General features: G+C 45.8%; 1 protein-coding gene across 4 annotated transcripts in view; it reads right to left on the bottom strand.

Annotated features, from left to right (window-relative positions):
- The window catches only part of SVEP1 (sushi, von Willebrand factor type A, EGF and pentraxin domain containing 1), a 459579-nt gene extending 444577 nt beyond the window's left edge, over nucleotides 1–15002 (bottom strand). For all 4 annotated transcript variants that reach the window (XM_040417268.1, XM_040417271.1, XM_040417270.1 and 1 more), the window contains exon 1: nucleotides 14121–15002. In XM_040417268.1, coding sequence (XP_040273202.1) covers nucleotides 14121–14627 — 507 coding nt within the window. In that variant the 5' untranslated portion in view covers nucleotides 14628–15002. The remainder of the gene's footprint in view (nucleotides 1–14120) is intronic.
- Between the last annotated feature and the right edge of the window lie 205 nt (nucleotides 15003–15207).

Raw genomic sequence — 15207 nt, 5'->3', positions numbered from 1 at the left:
GAGCCTGCGCTAACTTGTCAAACAGACTGGGGCTGCTCTTGGAACCAACGTCAACTTTGTGGCGAAATAGTACGCATCTCTCCATCTGATGCCGTGCCACTGCCAAAGAGATGGGCTGATGGGCAGCAGTTTGAACGCATCAGAGACATCTGCCTTGGACAGCCAAGCTCCCCTGCCTGACTGCAGAATGACCTGGATAGCCTGATCCACGGAAGTATACTTTAATGAAAACTCTTCCGACGGAATCAGAGAGTTGAGACTAGGAACGTGGGAAGAATGTGGAGCAGACAAGTCATAAATCAAACGGAATTTATTAGAGTATTTACCCTGCACCACCCCCACTGGGCTCACCCTCCACGTGTCAAAAGGAGAAGACTGGAAAGGGCCGATGATAAAGCCCTTCTCCAGCTCACTTGCCAGCAGCAGATCCACCAGATCAGCATGGTTAGAAGCCGACTGTAGATTGGGGCATTCGTGTGTCTGCTGAGGCAAGGCTATGAGCCCAGTGTGGAATCCCCGTAGGAAACCTTCCACCAGAAAAGTGCGGAACGGCTGAACGGGATGAAGCCGCAGCAGGTGGTCAAGGACCTTGACATTCACCCGGCTCAGTCATGCCGGCTTCACGGTGCAGACCGTGACAGGATGTGCCCTGAAGCATGTAGCACAAATATGCAGGAGCCTGCACTGGCTGAAGTTGCATACCGCATAATTGAAATTATTACAGAGCTGGGCTTTGCCCAAGTAGTGAACGGGTCTCCCCAGCTTATCAAACTGTGTAGCGTGCAGGCTAGGACCCGGGGTGATCCCACCTCTGGAGGTACTGGGGGCAGCAGTGAGGTCGGCCAAAGGGCACCAAGCGGTAGTATGAGCAGGAGACTGACATGTTGCGCACACCGGGGACTTCAGGCTGGCGAAGTGCCTGCAAAATAGCTCCATGTCAATGTCGCTCCAGTCCGTGACTACCTGGAACTGGGCCCAAATGGCTGCCGCTTTGGCCGAGAAGGACCTATGGTAGTCATAAAATGCTGTGCCCCCGTACTTATGAGCCAAGTCTACCACCCTGTAGAGGTAAATGTCCAGCTCCTCTCTCCTATTGGGGCTGGCAGAGCACAACACGTCTCTGAAAAGACTGAAAGCCAGGACGAATTCAGCCAGGGTCAGCTTGCGGCTGAGCCTGGGGTCTTTGGCCTTGAGTACTACCGACAATTCGCTGCAACCGAAGGACTTATTCTCCGTTACATCGTGGGATGTAATCAACAAGGATGCCAGATTGACATCCTTGCACTCTAAAATGTCTTTTCTAATGCTGGGCCTAACAAAATATACCGGCGCCACTGAAGGCGCTCTCCCGCCCTGCGACAGGTTAGGTGCTGGAAGTAGGGACGGCACGGTACCTGTGACCCCAGCCGAAGATGCCGCGCCGCCAGCCGGCCCAACTGCTGGGGGGGGAATGCGATGCTGTTCCATAACTTCCATCCGGGCTTGCAAATCCTGAATGGAACTAGTGAGCGAGTTTAAGACCGCGTGGATCTGCACCAGTGAATTGGAAATGGTGGTATTGTCACCAGAAGAAGCCGGGCCGGCCTGTGGTGTAGCGGGAAACAGTAATTTGAAAAGTTCCGCCTTTCTGGCAGTAGCCGCGAACGGAATCCCTCTCCTGAGTAACTCTGCCGTTAACTTAGGCACAGTCCAAGCCCTGATGGATGGAGTGCTGCCGTGTTCGGACCCTCTTGGAGACGGAGGCAAAGACACGAACTCCTCGATGTCTGATGGCTGAGACATGATGACTAAAGAAACAACAAAAGAAAGAAAACACCAAACAAAACAAACAACAAAAAAGAAAAAAAAACGTGGAAAGAAAGAAGAGGGGAAAAAAAAAAAAAAACACAACCTGTTAACCCTACGACCTGCAGCCCGTAAGCCGACAGACAACTGACAGCAGCCAACCCCCCTCCCCCGACAGTATGAACGTATGAGGAGCGGTCGACGAGGCTCACGTGAAGTATGATAGTCGTTTCCACTGACGGATGAAGCGAGCCCGAGTTTAACTGAATCTGTGGCGTGGCAGACTGATTAAAAACGAATACTGCGGGCTATTGAACCTACAGACGTGGTAGGTGAATGTATGTAAGAATAGGAGTCGTGGAAAACAGACCGTATGACGTATGACACTATTCTACGAGATGAAACGAAGTGTCTCTGACTGTCGTGCGAGAGTGTGATTGTGGTTGGTGAATGTATCTATGCTAGTGGTGTATGCAAAAGGCTAGCGGAAAGATTACCACCAGGACAACATGAAAATCCTTCCTTTAGAAATCCCCTTATTTTATTTTTATTTTTATTTATTTGTAACCACGCCCCCTAAAGGAAAAATGTTCATGTTTTTTTTTTTTTTTTTTATTATTACGCCACTGTCATATGTGCAGACTACCTGTATGGGGTAAGTAGGTGGTATATGTACGTGAGGTCAATGTGTGCCCAGACAGGATCGCTGCTGGAAATGCACAGAAATGACACCGGGACCCGGCCACTGACCTAGGCAGCTGTGGCCTGGTTACATGCAGCCTCAGTGTATTATGGTTTGAATGAGCAGCGGAGCAGAGCCGGCAATAGCGCGTGTAGCAATGCTGCCCCCGGTGTCAAGCCTGAAAACCGCACGTGCCTGATCGCAAGTGAAGCGATCCTGCCGCAGACTACCCCCTACCCTCCCAACCTCCTGCCCTGCTTCGCTTACCCCACCTTGCTGAACAAAGACCAACGCTGGAAAAGCTTGTAGCAGAAAGCAAAGCACCACCCGGCGTCTAGGAGCTCCAACACTAGCGGACGCTTAGTGATGACGTCACACCCGGAAGTAGCGATGTCCGAATGTCGACGTGCTGCCTGGGAGAAGTGGACCGCTTAAAACAGGTACTGGTCCCTCCCACAAATCCAGGCTAACCTGCGGCCAGCCTTATCACTTATATTGTGCAGCAATTGTGTGCGGTTCTGCTGAGATACCGCAGCTATATAGAGGGACAAACGCAATTCGAATAACTAATTGCAATTGGTGTGATATATCTGCTGCCCCCCAAAAAACTAATTGAGGGGTGTGATACACCACCTTCCACAAAATATTGATTGAGGGGTGTGATACAGCGGCTTCCACCAAATATAGATTGAGGCCTGCGATACACCAGCTGACACCAAATATTGATTTAGGGATTCGATTTGCCGGCTTCCAGCAAATACTAATTATTGGGTTCTATATACCGTATATACCGGCGTATAAGACGACTTTTGAGCCCTAGAAAATATTTTCTAGAGTGGGGGGTCGTCTTATACGCCGGGTATGGCGGGCGCTGCAGTGCCGGGATGCCCGAATCAGGGCCGGCCTTTGGGGTGTGCGGGCTGTGCGGCCGACAGCTCGCAATGTACTATGCGGCAGGCGAGGCGGCACTTGTGTTCTCCCTCGGGGCGGGCCCCCCGCCCCCTCCATCTCCCCCTCCCCTGTATACAGCAGGGGGCGCCCGGCGCCCGTTGCGGTTTAAAAAAAAAAAGTTGCTTACCGTATATAAGTTCGGGCGGCCGGCGGCGCCCCTCATGCTGCGCCGCCTGAGCGGCTGAGGCTGAGCGGTTACCGCTCTAAAGAATCCTGCCTGTGCCTGCTGTGTGCTGTTAATGTAGCGTGGCCGAGCTCTGTTCGATCCGCGGTACAGGAGCTTTTGTTTCCTGTACCCGGCCGGACTGACAGGAAGTGCTCACTTAGTGTGGCCGGGTACAGGAAACAAATGCTCCTGTACGGCGGATCGAACAGAGCTCGGCCACGCTACACTAGAGGTGGAGATGGGAGTAGAATGAGAGTGACAAGGGGGGAGGGGGAGGACATAATGAGAGTGAAAAGGGGGGAGGGGGGGGAAATAATGAGAGTGACAAGGGGGGAGGGAGGGGAAATAATGAGAGTGACAAGGGAGGGGGGGTGGAATAATGAGAGTGACAAGGGAGGGGGGGTGGAAAAATGAGAGTGATAAGGGAGGGGGGGAATAATGAGAGTGACAAGGGAGAGGGGGGGGAATAATGAGCGTGACAAGGGAGGGGGGGTCTCATAATGAGAGTGACAAGGGGGAGGGGGGGTGGAATAATGAGAGTGACAAGGGAGAGGGGGGGTGGAATAATGAGAGTGACAAGGGAGAGGGGGGGAATAATGAGAGTGACTAGGGAGAGGGGGGGGAATAATGAGAGTGACAAGGGAAGGGGGGGGGGGAGAGAGTGACAAGGGAGGGAGGGGGGGAGAAGAGAGTGACAATGGAGTCCCCAGAGCCAGACTGCAGCCAGAGTCCAGATCATCTTATTGTCCTGGTGGTAAGTAGACAATGCAATATGTTTATTACCGGTATTTAATTGTTTAGTTATTAATACTACATTGGAAACTAATTTTCTCAGCTGGACACCGGCCGACACTGCGCATGCGCTGGGAGCCTCACCAGCGGTTAGGGTAGGGAAAAAGCACTGGCCCGTACGTAATTTTTCCCTTCCCTAACCGCTGGTGAGGCTCACGGTGCATGCGCAGTGTCGGCCGGTGTTCAGCTGAGAACATCCATCCGATCACTGCGCCTGCGCATTGGCCCATAGTTTTTCCCTACCCTAACCGCCGGCGAGGCTCCTGGCGCATGCGCACTCTGCTGTGAAATTTCCCTAACCTGTCGTTGTGCTCCTGCGCGGCGCTGCACACCTCCTCACGTCATGTCCGGTGCGACCGGAAGTGACGAGGGTAGGGAAATCTCACGAAGTAGGGAAGTATAACATTACACCGGCCTTTGGGGTGTGTGGGCTGGTAACTACTTGGTTGGATAGTCAGCCAGCCTATGCCATGATGCCAGCAACAAGCATGTTGAAAAAGGGGTAGTCTTATACGGCGAGTATATCCCAAACTCTATATTTTCAGTATAAAAGTTGGGGGTCGTCTTATACGCCCAGTCGTCTTATACGCCGGCATATACGGTACCTGTTTTCACAAAATACTGATAAGGGGTATTGATATACCAGTTTCCACCAAATATTGATTGAGGCTTGCGATACATCGGCTTCCACCAAATATTGATTAAGGGGTTTGATTTACTGGCTTCCACCAAATATTGATTTAGGGATTTTATTTGCCAGCTTCCAGCAAATACTCATAATTGGGTTCTATATACCTGTTTCCACAAAATACTGATAGAGGGGATTGATATACAGGCTTCCACCAAATATTGATTGAGGCCTGCGATACACCAGCTTCAACCAAATATTGATTGAGGGGTTTGATTTAACAGCTTCCAGCAAATACTCATTATTGGGTTCTATATACCTGTTTCCACAAAATACTGTTAGAGGGTACTGATATACCGGCTCCCACCAAATATTGATTGAGGCCTGCGATACACCAGCTTCCACCAAATATTGATTAAGGGGTTTGATTTACCGGCTTCCAGCAAATACTCATTATTGGGTTCTATATGCCTGTTTCCACAAATTACTGATAGAGGGGATTGATATACTAGCTTCCGCAAAAAATAGATTGAGGCCTGCGATATACCTACTTCCACAAATACTGCTCTTCTATAGGGACTTTGTCACAGGGTAATTTTAAAAATGCCAGGCAGAGGATGAGACAGGCCATTCTGCAGTGGTGGTAGGGGTCGGGCAGGTGCACCAGGCCGGAGCCTAAGTGTGAAGTTGGAGAAGGTGCGTGTGATTACATCAAAATAACACACATGCCATGAATGGCACACGTCCTGGACATCTTGAGGCAGACCAGGAAAATCTCTGGCCATTTTTGAAGATCTAAGGCCTCTTTCACACTTGCGTTGTCCGGATCCGGCGTGTACTCTACTTGCCGGAATAACATGCCGGATCCGGAATAACGCAAGTGTACTGAAAGCATTTGAAGAAGGATCCGTCTTCAAAATGCTTTCAGTGTTACTATGGCAGCCAGGACGCTATTAAAGTCCTGGTTGCCATAGTAGGAGCGCGGAGCGGTATACTTACAGTCCGTGCGGCTCCCCGGGCGCTCCAGAATGACGTCAGAGCGCCCTATGCGCATGGATGACGTGCCATGCGATCACGTGATCCATGCGCTTGGGTCGCCCTGACGTCACTCTGGAGCGCCCCGGGAGCCGCACGGACGGTAAGTATGCTGCTTCCCCACTCCCCGCTACACTTTACCATGGCTGCCAGGACTTTAGCGTCCCGGCAGCCATGGTAACCATTCAGAAAAAGCTAAACGTCGGATCCGGCAATGCGCCGAAACGACGTTTAGCTTAAGGCCGGATCCGGATCAATGCCTTTCAATGGGCATTAATTCCGGATCCGGCCTTGCGGCAAGTCTTCAGGATTTTTGGCCGGAGCAAAAAGCGCAGCATGCTGCGGTATTTTCTCCGGCCAAAAAACGTTCCGTTCCGGAACTGAAGACATCCTGATGCATCCTGAACGGATTTCTCTCCATTCAGAATGCATTAGGATAAAACTGATCAAGATTCTTCCGGCATAGAGCCCCGACGATGGAACTCTATGCCGGAAGAAAAGAACGCAGGTGTGAAAGAGCCCTTACACGGCCATGGCTCGCCTTTCTGACGTTCAGCGGCGACACCACTTGCTCATCAGACATCTGATTTGTGACTGCCCAACACGCTGGAACTCACCTTGTATATGCTTGATAGGCTGCTCCAGCAAAAACGTGCAATTAACGACTACCTGTACGAACTCTGCGGCAGGACAGGTTCTGGGGAGCTTGTTTTTTTTCACCGCGCCAGTGGATGCTCATGCGCGACGCCTGCAGACTTCTGCGGCCATTTGATGAGATCACCAAACTGGTCAGTCGCGGCTAGGGTGCCATCAGTGACATCGTACCTTATGCCTTCTTTCTGGAACGTGCATTGCGTTGTGTCATTGATCAAGCCGCCGAGGAGCAGGAAAATGAGGAAGTCGCAATGCTGAATAAATTCCCTGGGGGGGCTCCTCCATCTGAGACAAGTCAGCAGGAGTCTGAAGAGGAGTCAGAGGAGGATGGTGCCTGGGGGTTAGAGGAGAAGGAGGAGCTTTAAACTTTTCTGGGATCCCTGGTGTTGTCCGTGGCTGTGGGGTAGGAGACCGAGGACGACATTCTCTTGGGCGATGAGCAGGAGCCAGGCCGCTCCAGCACTTCTAATTTAGTGCAATTTAGGGGCCTTCATGCTCCAGTGTTTGGAGAGGGACCCCCGTATAAACAGAATAAAGGGCAAGGACCAGTACTGGGTGGCAACGTACTTAGACCCCCGGTACAAACACAGAATGGCATACATGTTACCAGCATCACAGAGGGCTGTCAGAATGCAGCATTTCCAGGCCTTGCTTCGAGAGATTCTGCATTCTGCTGTTGCGGGCGCTGGCAGAGGAATTTCCACCCACAGAGAAACAGTTTTGGGTAACAATCCTACAGCGCATGCAAGAAGAGGGCTGTTTGAAAATGTGTTGGTCACTTCGGATATGAGATCATTGTTGCAGCCAACCCATCGACAGCTGCTCTCTGGATCCAGCCTCAGGGAATGCCTAGACGACAGGTGTCTGACTACATCGGGTTAACGGCCAATATGGGCGCTCTGAGAAGCGAGAAACCCCTTGACTGGGTGTGCAGACTTGACCTGTGGCCAGAGCTGGCACAATTTGCCATGGAACTCTTGGCTTCACCTCATCGAGTGTCCTGTCCGAAAGGACGTTCAGCGCAGCAAGGGTGGATCGTGGCCTATAAGCGCACTCGCCTAGCTCACGACAGTGTGGATCTCGGAGGAATTCAACACCTGTTACGACCACGTTTAATTGAATTTCCTCATACCAGCCCACACATCTGCCACCACCCAGAACAAAGAATGGTCCTTGACTTATGTAAATACAGTGGCATAAAAGGCCTTTTTTGTCCAGTGAATGCGTAATGTTTGGGGCCACGGAAGAATTCAACACCTGTGACGACCACGTGTTATCGAATTTCATATTATCATTTGTTTTTTTTTAAAGAGGGGGGATTTCATTAGCCATGTTTTTAATCCAATTTTATATTTTTAGTTCTATTAAACATATGTACTTGACATGTATTTGTACTAGCCTGCAGTAAAATTGATATCCAATGATCGTCATATAGACCTCCAGCCACATAATCAGTTGATCTTTTATGTACGCTGAATGCATAATTTTTGGAGCCTGTAATCTAAATGTCCAACAGTAAAATTGATATCCATTGACTGTCTAAAATACCTTCAGCCGCATGATCACTTGATGTTTTCTGTCCAGTGAATGTCTGTTTGGGACCTGTACTCCACTGGCCTGCAGTAAAATTGATATCTAATGACCGTCTAATATACCTCCAGCCACATAATCACTTGATGTTTTCTGTCCGGTGAATGCCTAATGTTTGCGGCCTGTACTCCTGTGGTCTAAAATAAAATTGTTCTGGGCTCCAGCAGGGCACATTTTTGACAGTTTCCCTTTAAGACGCATAAAAATGGCACCTGATTAAAATACATATTTTTTGTGGGAAGTTTTGCCATTGATCCCTCTCTGGTATGTCATTGTCCATGTTGTGGGATGATTTGTGCACTTCTAGTAAATATTTGGTGGCTGCAAATATGACCTGAAGGTTTTTCAGGTTTGCATGCCATTAAAGCAAATGGGGCCCGCCGCGAACTTGCGAACGTGTTCACGAATCATCCCAGCCGATGTTCGTCCATCACTAGCTATAGGTACTAGTCAAGTACATTGCAATGACAGATATTATATATCAGTAATATGACTCTATGGTAGATCACAGCTGCAAGATTGTTGGCTCTGCCTTCAGGCATCTTGGATACATCTGTATTCAGGAGTCATGTGCTATGGATCTCAAATACAGTACCCATCAGCAGTCATGAGCCCATAATATACCCCTGTGTGCCTCACGTTTCTTTTAGATCTTTTTTTCTCATGGATTCCATGCATCTAGCCTAGCATGCTATATTATAGTGTTGTTAACCCCTAGAGCCTACCTGACAATAATATGGGCTCATAGAGAATCCGCTTTACAAATCCTGTGTGCATGAAGATCTCCAGATTTCCATGTTTCTCTACAAATCTGGCACATCTGTAGTCTGAATAATTAACCTTACGCTGTCTACATTTTAGACAGCATGTTTTTTGTGGCATTGTTTTTTTTGCATCTGCATTTTCTGCAGTAAAAATACTGTTAGCAGAAGATCTATGGGAAATATGAAACTCAGGACACACAAGTTGTTTTTTACTATTGGCATTTTTGTTAATTAGGTGGTGTTTGTCTTTCTGGTCCTTTTTCAAAAACTCAGCTTGCTCTTTTTTCAGGGTTTTTTTCAGGCGTTTTGACAGTATTTTCTCTATATGGGAAAACATAAAAAAAAAACTCCAGTCTTGAAACCAACAAGGGAGATGGAATTCATCATTCCCTCACGCCAGTCTTATGGCTTAAAAAAAAACAAAAAACTTCATTGCTCCAAAATCTTGGCCCAAGTGCCACTTCTACACCACTCTCTCTACTTTACTGAAAAGGAGGAGTGGTGAAGGTGGGGCCAGCGGGTCCAGTGAATGTATCTTCTTTTACATCAGTTTTCTAGCGTAAAAGAGGAATGAAATGTAGATTTCAGTCTAGACTCACGGACTGCAGGAAAATGTGCCTAGTTTAGGACAAGATGTGCACCTCATCATATATTAGGCGCATCCTCCAGCAGTGCAGGAAATATCACAGACCAGCATGAAACAGTGATCTATGATAAATTCCATCTTATTTTGGTGTTTTGACCCTAATGTTTTATAGTGGCACTTTTTTCCAAAATAAATGTGTTGATTGCTTTTTTTCCTGTATAGAAGGAGATAGAAAAATGCTGGAAAAAGTAACATAGCTTTAACATGATGTGGTTTTAAAAATGTATCTGAAGCTGCCATTTCTGCAAAGAAAAATTCACCGAAAATAGAGAAAAATTTGTTAACGATTAGAAATGCTTTATATATATATATATATATATATATATATATATATATATATTATTATTAATTTATTTTTTTAAAGAAAAAGCACCACTTCAGTGGATTGGCTATGTCTGGTATTACAACTCATCCACATTCACGTCTGTCATCCAAAACATTTGATGACCAGCTACCTACATATCAGGTCATACCTATTTAAAGGAATCTCTTAATGTGTACTCAGACTTCTATTTATTTCAGATGTGTAATAGTTTAGTACTCAATAAATAATTCTCTAAACCTGATTAGTCAATGGAAGTTAAAGGGATGGGGTTCTTAGAATATAGTGTATTAAATTTATTGCAGAGTGCACAGCATTTGCTAGAACTTCGTAGCTCACGTCCCCAAGATCAGAACTCTAAAAAATAATGTGGTGCAACTTAGGCTACTTTCACACTTGCGGCAGTGTGATCCGGCGGGCAGTTCCGTCGTCGGAACTGCCCGCCAGATCCACCGATTTGGATGTGACTGAAAGCATTTGTGAGACGGATCCGTCTTGTATTTTTTTTCACATTTTTACCGGTCTGCGCATGCGCAGGCCAGGAAGGACGGATCCGGCATTCCGGTATTTTGAATGCCGGATCCGGCACTAATACATTCCTATGGGGAAAAATGCCGGATTCAGGCAAGTCTACAGTTTTTTTTGCCGGAGATAAAACCGTAGCATTACTCTCCATTCAGAATGCATGGGGATATTCCTGATCAGTTCTTTTCCAGTATAGAGCCCCTGTGACGGAACTCTATGCGGAAAAGAAAAACGCTAGTGTGAAAGTACCCTAATAAAAATGCAGCAGCGTTTAGTTTGAGGGGAAAGCAAAGTTCAGATTGTAATCTGATACAGCTCATCCTGATATCAAGTTGCTTTATCTGATGTTTTCTGCCGGACTGCAAGTATATCTATATTTTGTGCACTGCTAGACACCTTCGTCTAGTTGTACACTACCTATTGGTTGGCTTACTTTATAACAGAATTTTGGTGCAAAATGTTGCCCCGCTGGCCTCGCCTCTTTGTTGGCACAAATTATGGAAGCATTTAGATGCAGCCACAATAGTAAATATGAGCCACTGAGTTAAGAAAAATTTGTTAAAAACTAACTTAGTTCTACAACATCTGTCTAAGGGCGTATTCACACATCACTGGATCATAGTTTTGTGCTATGTTCTCCACTGACAGCATGCATATCCATTGATTTTAATGTGTTTATTCACACATCCTTGGTTTTACACAGACTGGCGTTTAGTGAAAAAACAATGGGATTATGAACTAATTTGGTCCATGGTGAAGACCAAACATGCCCTGAAGTCTATGGGTCCATTTAAAGCACTGAAAGAACACTGATGGCATCTTCAAGCTAGCAGTGCCAATTGAATACAAATGCAACACAGAGAGCACACATAGACCAAAAATGGACCCTTCAAAGACATCTTTATGGATGAAGCACCATATTTTTTCTCTAACGTTAAATACATGGACGTGTGAACAAGGTTAGGCTACTTTCACACTTGCGGCAGGACGGATCCGACAGGCTGTTCACCCTGTCGGATCCGTCCTTCCGCTATTTCGATGTGCCGCCGGACCGTCCCCATTGACTATAATGGGGACGGGGGCGGAGCTCCGGCGCAGCACGGCAGTGCACGGCGAGAGCCGCCGGACTAAAAAGTCGGACATGCAGGACTTTTAGTCCGGCGGCCTTTCGACGTGCACTGCCGTGCTGCGCCGGAGCTCCGCCCCTGTCCCCGTCCCCCCGTCCTGCCGCAAGTGTGAAAGTACCCTTAAACACATACTATGTTCTACATAATATCCATGAAACTTTATTTATTGTATATTGTCCTGAAGTGATTTTTCTATTTAGATCTAAAAATATAGTACAAAAATAGTACATCTCCGCATTTAAAAATTATAAATTGCAATATCTTAATACCAGTATATTAGCTGGAACTGTACAAGTACATAAAGCATGTGCTCTGAAAATTCTTGGGCAAAATGTCCTGAACTGATTGAACAAGGATATTCTGTAATAATTATTTTGCTGTCTGTTTTGGATGATGCACCTAGGGAACCATTACAGAGATAATGATGATTAAGGTTTTCACAGAATACCTTCAATTGCGACATCTGGACAACTCAGCATAGTCGTGTGGATCCACTTAGAGTAAGTTTACAAGCTAAGATGTTTTATCAATGGAACAAACTACTTAAATAAGCTTCATTACTAAAAGATTTTAACGTACTATATGTGGAATTACAAAACTACCTTCCTACCCCTTTCCTGTGCCATATGTTACACATAGTGACATAGCATAGTATTATTACTAGTGTCGAGTGAATCGAAGTCTACTTCTGAATTTTAGGAACTATTTAACGTGAAATAGCACCAAAAAAAAAATCATACTTATTTGATCCATTTACTCGTGATGGGCCGCCCGCCGGCATCTTGCTTAAAGATCCCGGCTGAAATCCAATGCGTGGTGATGTATGACGATCCCTACGCTGACCAGCATGATAATGTCATCACTAGCCGTGAGAGATTTCGTGCCAGATCTTCAAACAAGATTGTGGCGGCTGGCCCATCGCAAGAAAATGGATCGGGTAAGTATGATTTTTATATATTTTTTTACACTGTTATTTATATCAGATGCCGCGATCATGTATGAGCGTGGCATCTGAGGGGTACAATGATGGGGAGAGGCGCAGTTGCTGCTCCATATCATTGCACCAACTAATTACAATAAAATGCTCTTCATGACAAGGTAATTAGTCATAAAGCAAATTTTTTGTAAAATTCAGCGAAGCAGCCGAATCGAACTTTTTAATAATTCGTTCTTTACTAAAAAGTTACTTTCTAAAATGCTTCTATCACCTGAGTTTCTTAAAGCTTCTCTTTCTACTAATGTGGTGGAGTACCAATGCCTTACATCTGGTGGCATTAGAGGCAAAGCTTGTTAAGAGCTCATTTGCATCCCTTCCCTCCCAGAATTCCAGAGGAGCATGTATGGCCTATATGTCTCCTCACACTGATTAAGGTGCTCTCTACCTAAGGAGAGTTAGTTCCCCCCCTTCTCCAGAATTTTCCATGCTCCCACTCTGCCCTGGAATCACTCAAAAGCAAACAATGTGTACTCAAAGCAACATTAGTATATCATATGGTTCTTGGATAGGCAATTTCCTAATAAGCAAGCTAATTATTACAGTTTCTGATAGAATAACTACAGTTGCAATGGTAAAGAGAGGGCCCACACCCCTTTCTTTCCATACACTTTATAAGACAAAATGGAAAGTTGAAACCCAAACGACAAACATTGTATGACATTTTTTTTAGAAATCTATAGTAAGGAATGGACATTACAAGATCTGATTAGATCTGGCATGATAAATGTATTCTTAGATATCACTTGAAGGTTGTTTACCCTTCATGGGCTTGCCAGCTGAGTGATGTATGACTATTACTTAAAATAAATATGCACAACTTTAAGTGGGTGGACAATCTGGCATCTTACCCAAAAGTATGTGCATACACACTAGTGTATGTTATTACATGTAGCCTTCTTCCAAAGACAAAGAAGTCTAGTATGTAGTGATGTGGGCATTGTCTTTCCGCTGATGGGGATAATTGACCATCAGTGAATTACTATAATAGTAAAATATTGAGATTCCTCAGTGATTGATACCTTTTAATGGCTAACTGAAAAGATGAGCTACTTTGGTAGTCTTAAAAGCTTGCAATTGCATCATCATCTTTTCAATTAGCCATTAAAAGGTATCAATTACTGAGGAATCTCAGTTTTTTTTATCTTCTATTTACTGGCTAACAGGGTACAAATATATTTTTACTTTTACTATAATAGGATCGGGTGATTATTTAGATATAGCTTTATAGTTATATTAACAGGCCTCCCAAGTAAAGAAAAAAAAGGGGGTTCATGATAACAGATCACAAATAATATACAGTACAGTCACATGTTCGCAATATATAATAGTGAAATAAATAATGATGTATGTTAGATTTATTAATGTCCACACATCAAGACAAATACAAGAAAAGCATTACATATATGACAGAGTCACATTGAACATAAGTAGTAGACTTCAAAGTATATTGTCTTACCGCTGCTTGCTGGAAGGCTCCTTTCGTGTAAGTCCCCCCTCCCTTGTAGGTGATAGCTGGGATCTCTCTGTTGAGGAGAGAACACTTGTGTTGATGAGACTGACTAGAGGAGATGTAATCCACTCTGGTCTGAACATTGTTCTTGGAAGAGAACGTCACAATGGCCACTCTGGTAGCAGAAGGCACCACTGGAAAGTCAGAGAGAAGCTTCTTGACAAACCTTAGTTCGTTAACAAAGTTGGCATGGCCTACACTAGAAGACTCATCCACCAAAAAGACCAGGTCCAAATTGTGACTTGTCTCTCTCAACCTCCTAATATTCTTCTTAAAATACTGTCCCAGCCTTTCCACTTTGTTTTCTGTGCTGTCTGTTCCTTGTGAGATCCTGCTGTCTGAGATCTGGAAAACTTGTGATGAGGAGCTCCTGAAAGCTGGAACCTGATGCTGAAAAGTTGTCCAACAGTGGACCAAAGAAAGGCAGCAACAAATTGAAGCCAAGCGCAACATGGTCACCTGAGCAGGAAACAGTTTGCTGGTCCTTAGGAAGTAATAATAATGTGAGATACTTTCCTATTGCCCTCCCCCTCCCCCAGTTCTTAAAGTGTTTGTTATAGGATGCCTGGCCCAAAACTAATGTTCCACATCGACTATCCAAGTAGCTGTGCAGATGTGAAGAATTATAGAGAACATATTGCAAGAAGGGTTGCTGGCTGCATGCTCTGCTCATGTGCTGATCAAATCAATGTCCTCCCCTCCTCTTCATTCTTATGAAGCTGTGCAGGAGTATTTTAAGAGTCTGTGCAAACCTCTATCCTCTTCTTGTGCTTCTCATTCCCTCCCTTTCTATTGTCTCAGCTCCACTTTCCTCTCTCTCTCTCTCTGTCTGTGTTTCCTACTCTGCTTGGATCTGCCTGCCTTTTTTTTTCCAAATCTTCCTTCCTTCACCCCCTCCTCTGTTCATGGCTGATTTGCTGAGCTCTCTTCTCACCGGAGTCCTATGTATGTCAGGCTGTCAACATTCCCAAAAGCGCACATCAGCCCCTGATTGATCCCACATGTCTGGCAGAGATAGGATGCAGAGGCATTC

The sequence above is a fragment of the Bufo bufo genome, chromosome 2, assembly GCF_905171765.1.
Source record: "Bufo bufo chromosome 2, aBufBuf1.1, whole genome shotgun sequence".
Classification (NCBI taxonomy): domain Eukaryota; kingdom Metazoa; phylum Chordata; class Amphibia; order Anura; family Bufonidae; genus Bufo; species Bufo bufo.
Note: the sequence above shows the minus strand (reverse complement) of the source record. Positions and strands in the feature narration are given on the sequence as shown.